General features: G+C 45.0%; 1 protein-coding gene across 1 annotated transcript in view; it reads right to left on the bottom strand.

The window, feature by feature from the left end:
• tmtc2b (transmembrane O-mannosyltransferase targeting cadherins 2b) overlaps positions 1-18,599 on the bottom strand; it is an 85,970-nt gene that overhangs the window by 32,616 nt on the left and 34,755 nt on the right. Inside the window, exon 2 of the mRNA XM_034535483.1 lies at positions 14,388-14,964. Coding sequence (XP_034391374.1) covers positions 14,388-14,964 — 577 coding nt within the window. The remainder of the gene's footprint in view (positions 1-14,387; positions 14,965-18,599) is intronic.

The following is an 18,599-nucleotide window of genomic DNA, read 5'->3' as shown; positions in this document are numbered from 1 at the left end:
GCATGTGTGTTTCGTGTTTCTGTGTACACACCTCTGGAAGGGCTGACGAGAACCTTCCACGGCTCCCATTGCGTGCTCATACCTGGCCCCGAGACAAAAAAGATACGACACCACCACCATAACCACATCCACATGTCGATGCGGAGGTCTGAGGCGCTGTTTCCTTTACATTCTTGTGCTGCACTTCCACATTGAGATTCCCCCTTTTCCATGCAGAATATATAGTCTATGGGGGGCTATTGAGAACTAACAAAAAAACAATGCTTTTGATTGCACCTCAGCACACATTTGTGAGCCCACTGCCCCGACTTCCAAAGGACAATACATATAAAGCAAAGACGTGTACAGGCAGCAAGCAAACAGGAAGTGCTCTAGAGATGGTCTGGAGGACGCATTACTGTTGGGACAACATGAACCTATTCATTATTTGAATGAACAAACATGTACATCCTCACTAATACTACTGCGGTTAAAATGTGTACCATTCAAAAAGTTCAATTACCAGCCGGGCAACGGCTCCCTGGTTGCTGTAGATCTCTTATAAAAAAGGGAAAACCAAGGGATTCCAGCGCTGTGTCTTTTGTCTATAATCCAGTTTAGTCTGAAATAAGTGCCTTAGCACAACCCCATAGGTGGCTTGAGGTGGGTGGTTTCTTTGTTCCTTCCCTTTTGTGTTTCAGGCACAATCAGTTCAGATTTGAAACAATTTAGCTTTTAAAAGCCAGGCATGTGAATAAAATATCCTTGGAGGTGAAATGCAAAACAGACCAATTACGGTATCCCTATTTGTGCCTGCCTTTTTTCTCCCACTACACTTTGATTAAGTTGAATTGACTGAGAAGAAAACCCGATCTATAACGTTCTTTTTTTTCCTTCTTCTTCTTTTCTTTTTTCTTGTTTAACAGTGATGTGAAAGGTTTGTAGCAAAATAAAGTAGAACAGAGCACAGAGAGAAATTGGATTAATTAGTTTGGGGAAAGTTCTCTATTCTCTGGGTACACACAGGCTTTTTTGCATAATTGGCTGATGCACACCGTACCATTTTTCAAGAGCATTTTAAGAACAATGCATCACACGACACATCTAACTAGCCATCAAAGTGAAACGCTGTGACTGGCTCACACTCCAGCGAGTTCCTCTGACAGAATCCTGTGAAAGAAGAAGTGGTCTGACCTATCCCCTCCTCTTCATCATTACTGAGATCAATTGTCTGCAGAGCGCTTTTCATCAAGATCCGGCTTCACATTGATAGACTTGTAATGGAAGTGAAAATGAGCTCAGGGTACCAATCAGAGAGAAGAACCATCTTCAAAGCCTTCACACTCGAACACACAGAAAGCTCACATTTGATAAGAGCACCAAGATCCCCTTAAAAATCCTGCATAAATCTTCCTCCGGGTTTGATGGATGGATATACACTCTGTGTCCGTGTGATGAACCACACATTCACCACCTCTTCTCCTAACCAGCTACAGCTGTTGTGATCTGCTCCTCTGATACAATAAAGAACCGGCGGTTGTAAAATCCTGATTGTTAGCAGGCAAGACAAGATAAGAACCCGACTATTGCGTTTCCTAACAACGGGTTGTGGATTAGCAACAGCTGGCTCGTGTTTTCAAAATGTGATTATGCCGATGCCTGATAATTTACTCCCACACTCAGAACATGGAAGTTGTCCCATTTAGTTTTGGCCCATTTCATAACCATTAATGTGACAATAACAGAAGTAAATTAAGTACCATTTCTAAATATAAAGAGACTTTTATGTTTGTTTTTTTTGCGAGTTAGATGAGAGAAGCAGCATGTCAAAAGCTCATAATTTAACATGCTATATATCATTTGTTTAATCTGTACAAACCAAATGGTTTTACAGGGTTATTTCTTGGCTGGGCTAAGCTAACTAACACTAGGCAAGTGAATACGTGTTTTTCTCAAAATGTGTCACTATTCATTTAAATAAGTAACACAGAGTTTTGATAAGTTTAAAGCAAAAAGGCAAGAAGTGTCACTTTATTTCCCTCCACAATCTGCTTTATGACCAGAGGTTTGAGCAAATCAGACCTCGAGTCATTTTAAGCCACACGATGCAATGAATTCTCATTCCTCAACGTGTCATGCGGCTGAGATGAGCTACGTCGTTGATGTCATCACTGTAGGACAGATAACCCTCTGTGTGTAGGCACAGTACATAGTTTACTTAAAGGCAAGATGACAACTGCTGGGTCGCCGTCCACATTGTGCGAAAGGTCATGGAGTCAAAGCCCACAGCGGACCTGCTCATGATCAACGCTTTTAACCCATCAGAAAACCCACAGTCAGCTGGTCTGGCAGATAGACGGAGCACAAAGATGGGAGAGGGCGAGCATCTGCCTCAGAAACAGCAAAGCCCTGGAGAAAAAAGACCAGCGGTGAGCAGGAATCCATTGGAGATAAGAAACCGCCGACTATTGACAGAGATGTGTGGGACGACAAGGAGGTTTGGAGAAAGTGGGAAAGAGAGGATGAAAGCCAGTCAGGTTAGGTTTCTGTGCTTTCAAGTATTACTGGCCATCTCCAAAGGCCTACAGTAAAAAAAATGAAATTCAATTTTAAAAAGTTGGAATATTAATGTCCTTGGCGAAAGCAAATAAATAGGAGCGAGAACATTTCCAACCAAGACGTCGTCAAAACACGGCAGCTCAAGCCCTCTTGGTCAGCTTCTATTAACCATAATCATTGAACCAACACAGGATCCATTTCTTTTGAAACCCTCACTCGACATTCCAGCTCATCTCACCCCGTCTCACTTTAACACACACTTATTTAAGATGTCCCAATCACGCTGCAAAATGCCTTGTTTTCATGATGACGCCAGATGATCCTTGTTTAGGGGTCAGTAAAGGTCTCCTTCTCCCGATGCCATAATCAGAGTACATTTATTTTGTCATCAGTGGCAATCAGGCGTCTATAGATTTATAACGGCAGAGGAAAAACATATCTCATTCTGTCAACCAGAGGGTGCCTCTTGAGGGGATGAAATCTGAACTGGTTGAGTTTAAATGGAGAAGTGTGTTGTAGGTAGGCAGGAGGACGATGAAGGACGGCCTGAGGCAAGGAACATAAACAGCTAATCAATGGAAAGTCGTACACTTTGCCAAGTTCTCCGCCGCTTGACTTGAGTTGATAAAATGTATGGAAAAGCAACAAAACTTCTCACTATATTTTCCAAAAGTCACAACAGTGTGCCCTCTTGAAGTTCAACCAACTCGATCCGTAAAAAAAACACCCATTCCATTTTGTTTGCCATCATTTTTCAAAGCGCGTCAAACGGCCTCATCAAGGTCACACAACCTCATCAAGGTCACACAGCCTCATCAAGGTCACACGGCCTCATCAAGGTCACACAACCTCATCAAGGTCACACGGCCTCATCAAGGTCACACGGCCTCATCAAGGTCATACAAACTCATGAAGGTCACACAGCCTCATCAAGGTCACACAGCCTCATCAAGGTCACACAACCTCATCAAGGTCATACAACCTCATGAAGGTCACACAGCCTCATCAAGGTCACACGGCCTCATCAAGGTCACACAGCCTCATCAAGGTCACACGGCCTCATCAAGGTCACACAGCCTCATCAAGGTCATGCTTCGTGATGAAGCGGAGGAATTGAAAAGCTCTGAAGATGAAACAAAGATCCATCTTCATTCGTACTTACTCGTACTCATGAAGACACATTTGGGAAAAGGAAAAGTGTCGGGCAGACCAAACAATAAAATAAGCACATAATGACAATGGAAAACCAAAGTCAACTCAAAACCCCTTCACATTCCATAAGACAGATTTATTGTGTGAAACCACAGTCATGGTTTGAAAAATAAGTGTACTGAGGGGTCCAACTAGACTGTCTGACCACTACTGCAAACTTGACAAGATGCTGATTGAAGCTCTGCGGAGGGGGATGAAGTGTGGGTTGGAGAGATGAGCTTTGTGCTCCATGCGGCTCACAGACTTTCTGAAGCATTTTGCCAGTCTCCAAACTAGATTAGTCCTGTCCATGCATGGATTCCCAGTCATTACTAAGCATTTGGGAGCTCAGAGCCATTGCATTGCAGGGTTTACAGCGGCGGTAAGCTACTACAAAACAAGCATGAACGAGACAAGAGACGCACAAAGCCAGATCTGGAGTCCAAAGCTAAGCGGATGAAATGTCGTTGAAATGACAGATGCTGGAAGTAGAACATTGCTCCGATTGCATATTTCCTGCAAACCGCTTTTTGAAAATAGCTCTGTGGTGTGTCACGTTACGTTGACCACCACGTCTCAGTGACAGCATGCCCTTTGTTGCCGTTTACTCAGGAAACGTAGAAAAGATGACTTGTGGCGTGCGATAATGACAAACTGCAGAAACAACCGTCAGACATAAAGCAGTCAGGTTCAAGACTCATCATCAAATAATGGCGTGCCAATTCTTTTCCAATGGAACCGTGACTGTTTTTTTCACGGATAATTGGAAAGCAATCTAAAAGACAGAGGGAGTGTCTCTGTGAGAAACAAGACGACAGCCACAAGGCTGTAAAACCGCTATTGTCGATATTGTTACAACAACAATGGGAAAGCAATGTTACGATGCGAAAGGGTTCATCTGTAATGATTATCACATGCTAGCTTCCCTCAGCTTTGCAGGGCTTTATAGAGAGTTATGGCTTCATTGTTTAGCTGGCTGACGCCGAACGTTACTGTTTTGTTTTACTCTCACCTTTCTCAATGTGTCAGGCAGCTGTTTTCAGGGAAAAAGGCTCAAAAAGACCACTCCATACTGGTTCAGACAGAAATAAAGACAATACGCACGCACAGATGGTGCTGTTCTTTATCCGAAATACAATTAAAAACACAAGGCTGCCGCAGAATATCCACTGGTTAGAATACCAAAAGGGCACTGCTTGAATTGTAAAGGGATGGAGCCATGGATCTAACTCATAAAATCATCATAGAATCATAAAAGCCATGGGATTACTTTAATTTGTAGTTGTCAGCAGAGACGGTGAATCAAAAATAGCTAGAGAGAGAGAGAGAGAGATATATAAAGAGCACCCGAGAGAGGATGACAGAAAAAGAGAACCGACAAATGGAAGCAGAGAAAGAGCCTGAGACATCCAGCAGAAAGCAGAGAACACTTTAATGTTGTGGGAGAATGCTGGCAGACCTCTTTCTGTGAGTCTCTGGGCCTCCACATGGCTCCACGCCGGCTTGAACCCCCACAAGGGGAAGATAACTTAATGCTACACTGGTATGCCCCGAGAATTCCAATGAATCTGGGGATCGAGAAGAGAATCTCCCAGATGTGCTGGTGCAGAAATCAAGCTCGCCTATGTCTCCTTCATGTGCAACACTTAATCCTTCTGTGACAAGACCGTGACAGGGTTTTCTTTTTTTTACAGCCGGGATATTAATGAATTATTCATCCTAAGTAGCATATCATGATGGAGGTATAACAGACTCTGTCAATATTAGTTATAGTATCTGTCTGGAAGTGAGGTTTTAGGGCGAAGTAAATGGGTTATTGCTCACAAGAGCGAGCCTTGATCACACATAACGACAGGATTTAATCAATGTGAGTTCCTCGGTACTACTGAATTTCCTTTTACAGATCCGATTGTTGAGGAGCATTCTTTCCACAATTTGGCATCCATCTTTACAACCGGGAGATTGTCCCGCGTGGCTTCGCTTTACGGCTGTGATAATCACTCCAATGTGTCACAGAGGAGAAATTATAATTGGGCGTGGGCCAGAGTCTATTTAGTCCACACGGTCGACTGAGTGTTCAAAGACAAGAACTGCAACTCTGCAGCTAAATGAGAAGGCATTTGAAAACAATTAGACAGGACTGGAGGAGCAGGCACGAGGGGGAAATAGCAGGAGAGCAGCTCTCAATCGTTCATGGCTTGCATGCACTATGGATTAAGATATTGGTGGAAAAGAAATAGACAAATTCCACATTGTGACTGGAAGAGCATTTTGGAGAAGCTCGAGACCAATCGCTTCACAGCTTTGTTATTCAAACTCCACAGTGCCTTCTTTGTGTTCATCTCACAGGAGAAACACATTCTTGATCAAAACATCATGCCTGGATATTGGGGATAAAATAGACATTAAATACACAAGCTGTTCCTACGAAGCAGAGGCACCGAAGTGGTTGATGACTTTTAATAATTCCTGGACAGTGTCTTGAATTTGTGTCTTCTTTAAGACTATTTTATGTCACAGCTACTTGCATTTATTTAATTCTAAACGTTTAACTTGAGAGGCGTTCCTCGCGAATGCACAACAATATACTCCACTCAAACACAAGAATTAATGTTGGAGCAAATACATTTGTAAAAATTATTATCGCAGCTTTCACAGGTGCACAGAGAAGAACCTCTGTGACTAATTGATATGCATGTTTAATGAACGGTCAAAGCTCCAGCTGATATTTACATCTATTCCCTGGCTGTATATCCTAAAATAGAGCATCTGGGGACTAACTGTCAAAGACAGAGGAACATCACGCTGCAGCGGTCTGCGGCAGACTGTCTTTCTCTCCCCCTCTCGGTCCCTTGGGCCCTCATCCATTAATGTCCCTCCTCTTCAACACATCTCTTTCGCACATGGGCCATCCCTCCTCAGTTCTCGCCCTCTGAGCTGGGAACGCCCACGGTGATGACAGGGCCTCTGCTGGGAAACGCAGTGGTCCTTTGCAGCAGCACGCACAAGGGGGATTTCTGTTGGGACTCAACCTATTCAGGTAATAGACTGCACCGTGCTGCCTTCAGGAGCCTGTGCCAAGACGGGACGCCATGGGATGATGCGGGAGAGAATTTCCCGACGGCCCTTCATTTTTGTTTCCCTTCCCCTTTGTTTGTTGAAAGTGGCCGTTTGCCCGTTCCACATGTGAATGATTTAAATTATCTTATCAATCAGGAAGGTTTTGCCAGCAGTTTATAGTTTATTGGCTGTCTGGCTATGTTTGTTTTGAAAAAGGATTCCTAAAAGACATATTTACTGTACTAAATATACAAACAAACGAGCATGAGAGAATTCCCAAGAGTTCTATAAACCTGTCATAAAGCGTTGGGCTGTTCCAGTTCAGACGTGCATCTTGTCGTTGACAAAACAGCAACTCACATAAACATCTACAAACTAAATTTGTGATTAAAAACTAAATTTGTGATTTTAATTATAAAATTTGGTATTTCTTCAAAATAAATACTAATTAAAAGTAAGAAAACTACATAAAGAAGAAAGACGAGAAACACTTAAATATAGATGTATTCCAAAATGACATGACATGTCCACATGAAGCCTACTTTTACGAGTTGTTTTACTGGTACAGGAGCTAGAAGTCTCAAGTAATGCAGTTCTGGCTGACTGATGTCAGTTTATTTGTTGAGACCATAAAAAGGAGCCATAAATAGAAACAATGGTCAGCAACTGAAACAAAGGCCCAAATTATATTTCACTTGTGTTGAAGCTCTAAAGTTAACTATAGTTTACACATCTTGAAATGTTATGTCTATGGAAGAGCAGGTCCGATGTGGTTCAACACTGTCCAGAGAAAGAAAGATGTGAATACCAAATTTTAAAAAAAGACACTGGAAGCATGTCTCAGTAAATAAAATGAGGTGATTTTCTGTTATTTGCTGTAATACTTCTGGGTGAATAATTTATCCCTCGTGGAAGCTAAATGATTCAGAGGAATCTATACGTGTCTCCATTAAGACAGAACCGCTGTCCTGGGACATTCCTTCCCGGGATCTTGCATAACGTGCCCCTATGGCTTCACAGACACGCCGGCTATAAAAAGAACGCTGTATACAATCATCTCCAGCGTGAAGCCAAGCGAGTGCACCACGTTAAATAAATTCAGGCCTCGTGCTGTATTTCACGTTTGCTTTCCGATGCCGACGCGAGGCTTCGTTTCAGGGATGCTTCCCTCTTTCTCTCCGCTTCCATGGTCTCACAGCAGGGCGGAGTCAGGGTCACTGTCGCCGGCACCCTGCCTGTCGGCTTCACTTATACACGATGAGCTGGGTTGGCTGAAGCGAACCCAGCTCGAGTCGCTTCCTATCACCGTGGTTGCACTTGCCTCATTTCACCCCGCAGCGGAGACGTTCACGGGTCGAAGGAGCGGCTCAATCATCTGTGTTTGGAATGTCTTCACTCTCACCGCGCTTCTGTACAGGGTAAGAGTGTTCTTCTAGAAGCTTGTAATGGTTAGCTTAGCATTAAAACTGGAAACTAAGGGAGGGAGGGGAACCGCTAGCTTTGCCCCGTCTAAAAGGTACCAACATCTGCATACCAGTGACTCTGAAGCTCTCTTTTGTTTCAGCCATACAATAACCTTATAATAAAAGTAAAGAAACACGTTGTAGTTCTGTGACGGACTTCTCTAAAAATGACGAGAAGACACCAGGCTAGTTTTTTTCCCCCCTGTTTCCATTCTTTGCACAAAAATAACTGCTTATTATTCCTGAAAGTCGTACAAACTAAACATCCATTATGCATGTGTCCCACCGCCCATGTCCAAACCAGGAGCGGTGGTGTGTATCCCCATGTGAGAGGCAGGTGGGTGAGGGCAGGGGGCACTAGCTGAGCCCACCAGGCCCAATCCATCACACGGTGACGGGAGCCATTAGAGCACGGAGGAGCATCTGCGGAGCCCCAGGTAAGAATGTATCGGCTGGGTTGTGTTTCCTTTTACCTCATCTAATACACAGCAAGGGTATGTGTGGGGGGTCATATTTCATATGCAGGGTCTACATCTCACATACACACCTTGGAGTGTAAACTGGCACACATACATGTGTTCTGATGGAACTCACTTCTCACATCTGCCCTCTCCAATTTCAGACACACACGCACGCGCGCACACACACACACACACCCCAAAAGCAGTGACCTTGCACTAATACACAAAGTGTGAACATAAAATGGGAGGTGTGAAAAGATAAACTGTGTAAGCTTGACATTCACCGAGGGCCAGCTGGGTCCCGTCCCAGATTTTGGAAATCATTTTCCAGCGGCAGCGTCACCGGACGTGAACAAAGAGAGATCACAGAGGAGCACCTCAAGTTTCCCTCGTTGACACATTGGAGCCCTTTGGGTGCTCGGAAGATCCTGATGGATGCACAGCCTTGTCATTACATCACCAAGATTATTCCGCTGTATCCAGTTTACACTTTCAAAGCATCAGATTTCTGCATTGCGTTTTCAAAGGGTTGGAGTTTAGTCATGGTCCTGTAAGGAGTGTGAGCCCCTTTTGGGAGTACTGCGTGTCATACAGCACCTGTGTGTTCACAGCGTTGCCTCTACAGAGCAGTGTTTCCCCTGCCATTATCTCAGGGGGGGCGGCCCGCGTGAAAAGCAAACCGATATATCTCCCGTTTTTTAAACGCTCCCGAGGTGGTGAAGATGGGACAAGTCGCTCTCCTGCAGGTAGAACTCAGAGTAGCTCTCCTGCTCTGGGTTCAAGAGCAGAAACGAGTGCTGCCCCCCCCCCGACAAGCAGCAAAAGTCCAGTCACCACCGGACGACAGGTTTTGACAGAGGGGAAATACTTCCCCTGGCTGTACAAGACTGATCTTGGTAAGTAAGTAATAACAGTACATAAATAAATATATTACATTAATTAATAGATAGATACAATACAGTACATAGAGAATGAAAAAGGGATTATTTCAGTTTTTATTGCCGCAGCAGGTATTTCAGCAGCAGGTAAAAATGGTTTTCTCTATTATGATTTGATCAATAACATGTTTGGCTCTTCAATGCTGATGATGCATGCCATTTCAGGCAACACCGTCCTTACATCATTTGAGCCCACAGTTGCTTGTACTGACTAATAAAGCATGAAATGGTTAACTATGTATTTATATACATTATAAGTACCCTAACCACACCAACTATCCAGCCTTGCTGCAACGAGCTAATCTGTCGGGCTGCACCTATTTTGACAAGCTCATTGTAAGCTTCTTTTGTACATGTTTACCATATTTTTTGTTTTGCGTTATGTGATCACTATTTTGACAATGAATTAGTTTTTTCTTGCATAAAATGAGTTCAAGAATTCATATACTGCATTTGTTTGTCGAGCGTCTTTAAATGTTAACTTTTCCAACTTTTCTTTAGGTTGGCAAAAGCACCAACTATAGGTGTTTGAAGCTGTAAACCAGAAGGGGAAACACTGCAGAGTGAACAGACCTCACTAACATTCTCTCTCTCTGGGTAATAATACGGACACGGGGCGTAGAAGTGTGTGGGCAGCACTGTCAAACAAAAGAGGAATGGATGCTTTGACTAAATAAAGCTGCACATTCAAAGAAAAGGAGTCAAGATGAAGAGGGAATGTTTACGTTGAATTAAAAAAGGACCAAACGGGTCTTGTTTTTCCCATCGCCATGAGCCTGTGTGCAGGCCAACTACCCTGCCTCCAACTGTCCAAACATTTATATTTGAATGGGAAACTAACAAAGAAAGAACACCTCAGTCCTTGGGACAGACCCTTTATTGCAGCAGATCATATTAAAAAGCATTCCTTCCTACACTAAATTAGGAGCTCTAATTGTGTTCCAGTATCTCTTATTGAAAATGAGCCTATTACTGTGCAGGAAACGGTCTCGTAAAGAGAGCAAATTTTTCCACATTAATCGTGGTAACGTCGCACCCTCGCGATTGCCAACACCATTACATTTGTATGCTGTAAACTTCTTTTCTCGGGAGTAGCTCCATGCACAAGAACACATGGCCATGAGGGCTTTAATCCGGAGAATATCACCACTGTAGAGCTCAGCTTGAGTAAACAATTTAATGATGCTTTTTTTTCCACATTTGAAGACAGCATATGTCTTAGTAATAAGTGACTGTAAAGCTGTAGACTTACACTGGCTCTGGCTATCAACACTGTATATGTGCTGGTGGGCTCCACATGACACATGCAGACTAATGACTTGAGGAAGGAGAAGGAAGCGGGTAATGTTTGTTGAAAGGTATATAGGAGATTATGTGTCGTAAAACGTTAAATTTCAAGTCAGTGCCGGCGGATTCTGTGAGAACGAGGTGTTTTGTGTGTGTACATTCATAAAAACATCATCGGGAAGTGCAGATGGGTGACATGGATTGATCTAATGGGAACTATATGTTTTTCTTAGAAAGGTTATTCGAGCATGCAAAGGTTGCACCAGATCTCTTAATAACAGCTTTCCCCAGAGTTTGGATGTCAGAGGATGCCAGAGAGCTTTGACTCCAGCGCCACCCGTAAACCCAACGTGTGCTTATTCAATTACAGTCCAGACACTATTTCCCCTCTCGCAACTTCTCTTTAATTATTTTCCTGTCCCACTAACATCAACCAGGACAGAAATAGTCCTAAACCTGTATTAGCTTTCACGCTGAATGCGCTGTGTAATCTATGGGAGAATATAAAGTTGACATGCATTTTTCTAATCCGTTTTAGAATTGTATATTACCCGGGGACTATTACATTTGATGAATAGAAGAATTGGAATTGGACCCATGTCAGCTCTGAAGCTGGCATCCCAAGTAGACACACATGCGCATTACAGTCTATTCACACTGACAATACATTCAAATACAGCATGTACAGATGTCCCTTTTCACACGATTACGTCATTGCTTTTGCTCTTTAAAAGCTATTTTCTTTCTCCTCGGTTTATTTTTGCACTTTCCCTTTCCTAAGGTGCGATTCCGCGCATCGCCTCTTCCCTCCGATTTGCATGCCGAGAACCCACTCTTAAAGTCGTGATGAAATGAGTTATGAGCCGACATTGGAATTGCAGTGGAGCTCTCAGTCTCGCCTGCCTACAACCTTCAAACCGCACTCGGAAGCCGTAATGACACAACGGGAGATTTGCAGCAGATATAAAACTCTAATGTAATTGACTGTGCGCCGCGATCAGATAAGCGGGCCCCCCCCCCATTTCAGCGTTTCCAACGCTAAATGTCAAATGACTGCGGCTGAGTGGAGAGCTCGGTAATAAATAAAAAAAGCGCAGCGCCGGCCCACTGTGGCCCGCTCATTAGTCTGGCTAAAGAATGGGTTTTATGTACTCAAACAAAGAAACATGACAGCCTGTATACGCTCCTTTTTCTGCTGCTTTCCCATTCATAAAACCACAGTTTTGGGAGACCACTTCGTGTTCAGCACCCGGTGCATCTCAAACCCGGAACTCAACTGCATTTATTTTTCCCACCCGTGATCGTTTTCAGCTCTGTGCAAAACCAATGTTCCCGCAGGCGGTCGAAGGCTCAACTCGGCCCCCGAAGGAAGACGCTCCCTTCGCTTATCATCGGTCAAAGTGACGGCCTCCCTCACGCGGAGACAAAGGGAGACGAATGTGCGCTCTGTTCCAGGATAACGGATCAGGCCTCGCCACTCGAACATACCGATCCACGATCGCAGAGCGGCATCACACTGCAGGCCGACAAGAAAGCTCCCGAGTCGACATGATTGACGTGATGGTGACGGCTCTCTGTTTGCGCTTCCTTTCGATGTTGTCTGCGGTGCGACGAAATGAGACGCTGGGATAATGGCAATTGTCGGCTTAAAGTCGCATACGTATAATAAGGAGCCATATGCTTTGCGGCCGTCTCTTGACAGAATGAAAAACTGTTATTTTTTTGCAGAGGGTTTCCAAAAAGTGCCCGACAAGCCACGCAGTTCCTCGTTCGTCTTCTCAAAGCAAAGTGCAGTAACCCATTGGGAGTTCTCTCTTTCTTCCCCTCGACTCGAGAGTGTTAGTTTGAATTTGTCATGACACCAGTAAGTGTGTGCACTTTAAAAATGTGCTTTGAGATTTGAGTGTGCAAATATTGATATTGGAAGGTTGCAGTTTGCAGTGTTGGAACTATGCACAAGATAGAGAGACACAATCTCTCCACTGTAACTGACACGTTAACAAGGCTCTGAATGGTTTCGCACATCTTTACTTAGTGAACCGTCTCTCTCTCTGTACCGTTAAGACAAAGACTTTACTTATTGTTGTTATTGATCATTCCACATGCAACTGCACAAACTTCCTTCAAGACGTTTGAATGCATATTATGTAGTTCCTTGTTGCCTTTCTTATTTCACTGAAGAAGAAAAAGAATCGACACCCCTTGCCGATTTAGTTAACCGCGATGGCAATTTGAAAGAAATCTGTACGACTCGCTCCACGACACAAGTGTAACTATCTGACAGTACGTTTCGTTTATTTTTTTTCCTTCCCCAAAAACAATTGGATCAGCAGGCTTTGTGGATTTTCAATCAAAAAGTTGAAAAACTGTCAGCTATGAGGCATCATCTCCCTCGGCCCTTTTGGCCCAGTTTCCTCTTTAGTCTAGCCATGCCTGACAAGCCATTAGAAGGCCTGTCTGCCTGCAGCAATGGATGGGCCCGACTCCAGAGGACACGGGGACGCAGATAAGGCTTAAATCAAGAGAGGACCGCGTGGAGAAGACTCTTCATAATCACAATATGCTGCGCAATGAAAGGGACGGACTAGATCCGCTCTTCAATTAAACCATTTTCTGTCTTTGTTCCCATCTCTGTGTGTGTGTCTCTCTTGGTTTTAGCCTCTATTCCTGCTGACCCCCCCCCCCCCCCCCCTTGCCAAACAACATATCTCAAAGTGTTGTTCTTTGCTGGGGCGTGCCGGAGAGCCACCCTCTCATTGGCTGCTCCGGAGCCCTTTTGTCACGTTTGTGCAGACGTCTTGTTGAATTTGTTATGATGGGTAGAGAGTTGTGGACGTCACATTGACTAGACAGCAAACAATAAATACTTGTGACAGGAGCTGTTGGGGGGGGGGGGAGAAGGCTTCAAAAGCAACAAGAAAATATTAAATGGCCAACACTTCTGCTATCTCAGCCTTTTCTTTTGCAGGTTAATATACAAGCAAATGTAAGCAAAGAAAATACATATATACACATGTGGGTTTGCGTTTAGTCCTGAGGCCGAACAGATCAACATTATGCATTTCTAAATTTAAATAAATTCCCTCCTACCGACGACTATAATGATTTTTCATTATGATAATGATCAATTAGATTCTTTTCAGAATACCTATATTCATAAATATGCATTGGTTTGACTATAAAACAGCAGTAGTGTTTGTTCCTTTCTCAACGTGTGTTTCCCTGCATGTAACGGGAAACACAATAATCGGACCTGAATGTCACAGCCGTGCATACACTCACAATAAATATAGTGCTCCCACAGGCACACACACACCTATATATATACATATATATATATATATATATACATATATACACACACACACACCAGTTTTCCAACGCTGTTCGTCCTATTCGTGCTAGTCAGATGATAGATCTGAAAAAAAGCTGAAGAACAAACTGTTTACCTTGTAGAGGAGCGAGATGACCTGGCGCAACTTGAGCTTGTGGAAAACGCAGACGTCGTACAGCGCCGACACGGCCAGGACGGTCACGCCGAGCTCCTTCCACAGCATGCTGCATGCAGCGCAGACCAGGCTGCCCAGGAACCAGGCCGCGAGTCGCCAGGGCGCGGCGTGGCCGCGCAGCTTGCAGTGGCGCATGTAGCACAGCAGGGACAGCAGGAAGAACAGGGCGGCACCTTCATCGGCCCGGCCCACGACGCCCGCCACCGCCTCGGTGTGGATGGGGTGAGAGGCGAAGAGGAGGCCGGCGAGCAGGCTCCACAGGCCTCCTCCGAGCAGCAGGCGGGCGAGGGAGGTAAAGAGGCCCGTCACAGCCCCGTGGAGGGCCACGTTAACCAGGTGGTAACCCCAGGGCTCCAGCCCACCCACAGCATGGTTGAGGCGGAAGGAGAGGGTGCAGAGGGGCCTGTAGGACTTGTGGCTGCCACTGTGTGTGAGTAAGGTGCCCCAAAAGTCATCGTAGAAGATATTTGTCCAGGGGGTCTCGGGAAGCAGATCCTGATTAGTCTTGATTGCACGGCTGGAAGGAGAACAGAACAATAAAAGGGTGAGAAAAGAACTTTCGGATACTTTGCTGTATTTATGTCAATTCAATTATCGTCACACTACTTCACTGCCTGACCACCACCGCTCTGCCACATTCAATAAAACGCCACGTGTGAATACAATATTTATGGTATACAGTATTTCCACTGGCAACGCACTGCTGATTCCCTGAGGATGTAAAGCTATCCTTCACCAGTGTGGACTAAGCAGAAAACACATCTTGCTGTGAGATGAAACTTTGCATTTGCTCACAGCTTTTCCCCCAGAGTGTGGTCATGTGGCATTCACTAACAGAAAATCAGAGCTTCAAGCTCTGAGCTGCTTTGCCACCGCAGCCATAGCTCTTCCAGCAGTGGAATATGTGGGGATTAAGCAAGAGCACCACACCCCTGAGCCACAAACAAAAACGGGCACGCAGTAGGGGAAGGCCGTGTTGGCAAAATGCAGCTCGGAGAGAAGGTGTTCTGTGGCGACAATCGACAAGGCAGCTGGGATTTTGTCCGGGGACGAAGCAGCAGCCGTGCCCATGGTTAAGAAGATTTCCAAATGTGTACTACCAGGCTTTCTTGGCAGTCATGGCCCCTAAGTAAGGGGCCAGTTTGACCTCCTCCCTGTCAGGGATGAACCTGCGTGACCTAACCTAATGCTGCTACATTAGCCGCAAGCTGTGAGTGTCAGCGGCTGAGGGGGACAGACAACAGGGGTCAGGGGAGGTGGGGGGAAGAGAAGGCACGTTTCGTGGGGAGGGGGGATGGCGCTGATGATTTGAGGGCAACAGACTGAGCCTCCGCAGAGACAAGGTGGTTGGCAATAGCAGAGCAGAGGCATTGTAATTAAAGGTGTGATAGATGGGACATGACACGTGATAACAAGCCAAGTGCACCAGGTTGCGATGTGTCCTCACGGCGGTCACTATTAACACACTTAATCAGTTCAAAGAGAGACGGGTGGAGGAAGAAGGTGGGAGGGAGCCAGAGTCAAGAAGTAAATTGTCTTTTTTTTTCATCCATGTGTAAAATAATGTAAATGTGAGGAAAAAGAGAAAGAAAGAACACAGCTCTTAAGCATAACACTTTACTTTGGTAACTGAAACCTCTCACTACTATAAAAGGTGAGCAGAAATAGCCCCTCTCATGATGGATCCAAGGGAAAATAAATACTACCTGGCCTTGGGATGTTGGAATAGGCAAATAATTAATTAGCCAGGATCTAATAGAAGTGCCTTGGATGTCAGTGCACAGATGATAGGGTTTCTTTAGCTTCTCGAGTCAGACTGACGGAGGCTCCAGCTCTCCACCAGCCGGCTTAAGAGTCGGTGGCCCAACTCTCCACTTCATGATTCAAATACGCCGGTTTATTTTCTCTGGCCCATTTGTCAAGTAAGATCTTCATTGCGCTGCAAGATGCTCACATAAGAGGCATTATGGTTCAATTACATCTCAAAAGCCGTTTTGGAGACAAGTGCGCTCTTTTTCCACTGCACAGCGCGGTGGAGCCAGCGAGGGCAGATACATTATATATTGCCTCAAAACCACACCGGAGTTTTCTGGCAACGAAGCGCAGACTTTCGCCAGTACCACTCACTCAGAAGGCCCTCTGCGTTTACAGCCTTGGCTGCTGAAGTCGCCGTGCACGAGGTTCACCTCTCAGATGGTCTCCTGCTTGAATGTCACAGAGGCAGGCGAGCACCCAGGGCTTGGAGGGACGTGGAGAAAAGAGTGTGGGGGGGGGGGGGGGGGGGGGGTAATCGCTCTGCAACAACTGCTCAGAGCGGTTGAATGGGAAACGCCCACAGCTGAATTAACACAAATTTGCATCATAGTCCAACCAGTCGTGGGCAGTCTTCTCGATCTATGGCAAATCATTAATCCACTGCAGGTCTCGATCATCGTCATCAGAGCGAGCGAAGAGGCCAGCCGGAGAGGCGGATTGGGTTTCTGCGGCTGGCCGGGGCCCATTCCTCAGCAGAGCTGGAGGCGAGGAGGACCTCTCTTTGGACTGCAATCCTTTTCCAGCCGGCAGCACATTCCTCCCCCCCGACCGCGTGCCTGTATACGCCGACTCCCAGGGGAACGAGGGGATTGTGAGGCCGCTAACAAGAGAGGAGCCCCCGAGAAGACCTTTCTATCTCAATCGTCTAGCTCTTGCCATCGGCCTCTATTCCTCCACAACTTATCTGGATCTCATTCTCACAATGTGGACTCAATTGGGTGGTTGGAATCAGAAACTGAAGTTGTGCCCTTGTTTGAAATAATAAAAGTAAAGGCTTATTTTCTTATGTAGATACCGTGTGGGATATGCAAGGATCGTAATGACACAATGCGATTATTTGGAATAACTGTGGTGAACCCCGAGACCTGAGGAGTGTGTACAGAGAAAACAATAGCAAGAGCATGTCTGTTGCTCATATCAAAAGGCCTGACTAACTCTTCTCACATGTTTCACAACACAGATTTTTACTGGAACATTACTTCAGAATTTGCACACTGGAAATCTCCCATTTCGCCTACTGTTTCTCTTCAAGAAACATCTGTCACATGTGTTCTTCTTTGTTTGGGATAAAATGATAATATATTTTTTTAATAAAAACATTGCCATGCCTTGCTTTTAAAAAAAAAAAAGCCTTGCTCTTATTAAATTTGATATTTGCCTAAAAGAGCCTCTAATGAGGGACAATTGCTCGCGCAGAGCTGTCAACCGTGTAATCATAAAGCCAGAGTAAAACAATTTCCTAAGTGGCCATACTTTGAACCCTTTTTGTGGAGTTCAATAGCATTTCCATGAAAACCGCTCCCGCTACCTCCTTATCTCCTTAGATGAGAAACAATCACATGAGAGCTAACCTCTTTACCCCTGGACCAGTTTCACATATAATGTGAGAGGCTATCTAAAATTGGAGATTGATTGGCGTCGATGCAGAGGGCGCACACACAGGAGATGAGGCTGGATATTGGAACGGAGATTGAAAACCAAGGACATGTCTTCAGGACTTTCCCCTATACAACTACTCCATGAATCTGAGATGAAGCTGTGATTGAAATGGAGCCATGACCAGAATAAAACATTTTGGAAATCCCCCCTCGAAGAATAGGCAAACGAAGAATGCATATTCCCCGGTGTGTTCTTTCCGCAGATCACACTGGGGAAAGGCATACGGCCGTTTTGGAGGCGAGAGACACTCTTGTTGTGGCCGAAGGTATCGGAGCGAACTACAGGACATTCAGCAGCGGGACAAGACCAACCGGTTTGGATATTGAAATGCTGAGGAGAAAATCAGCCCTTCGAAACACACGCCGTATAACGATTTCCAATTGTGACAGCATATGAAAAGAAAATCAACTCTGGTGGGAGTTCGGGGGAAAGTGATCGAAGGTCTGCCAACTATATGTCATCAGCCGGCTTCAATATCTGAAAGAGGCACAGTGGTATTTTTAGACAGCCCACAGAGACACCAGGGTAGTCCGCTCAGTGGTTCCGGCAAGCTCTTTTGTCTAATGTTTCTTCCCATGGGCATGCTAGCAGTCCATTAATGGCTTACCTCCAGTGCACTTATATGGTACCTAATAAAGGAAAAAAAAGGTATTTTTCTCTATGTCTAAGAGCATATAT

This window comes from Cyclopterus lumpus, chromosome 6, assembly GCF_009769545.1.
Source record: "Cyclopterus lumpus isolate fCycLum1 chromosome 6, fCycLum1.pri, whole genome shotgun sequence".
In the NCBI taxonomy this organism is placed as follows: Eukaryota; Metazoa; Chordata; class Actinopteri; order Perciformes; family Cyclopteridae; genus Cyclopterus; species Cyclopterus lumpus.
This window is presented reverse-complemented; position numbering and strand designations above follow the sequence as displayed.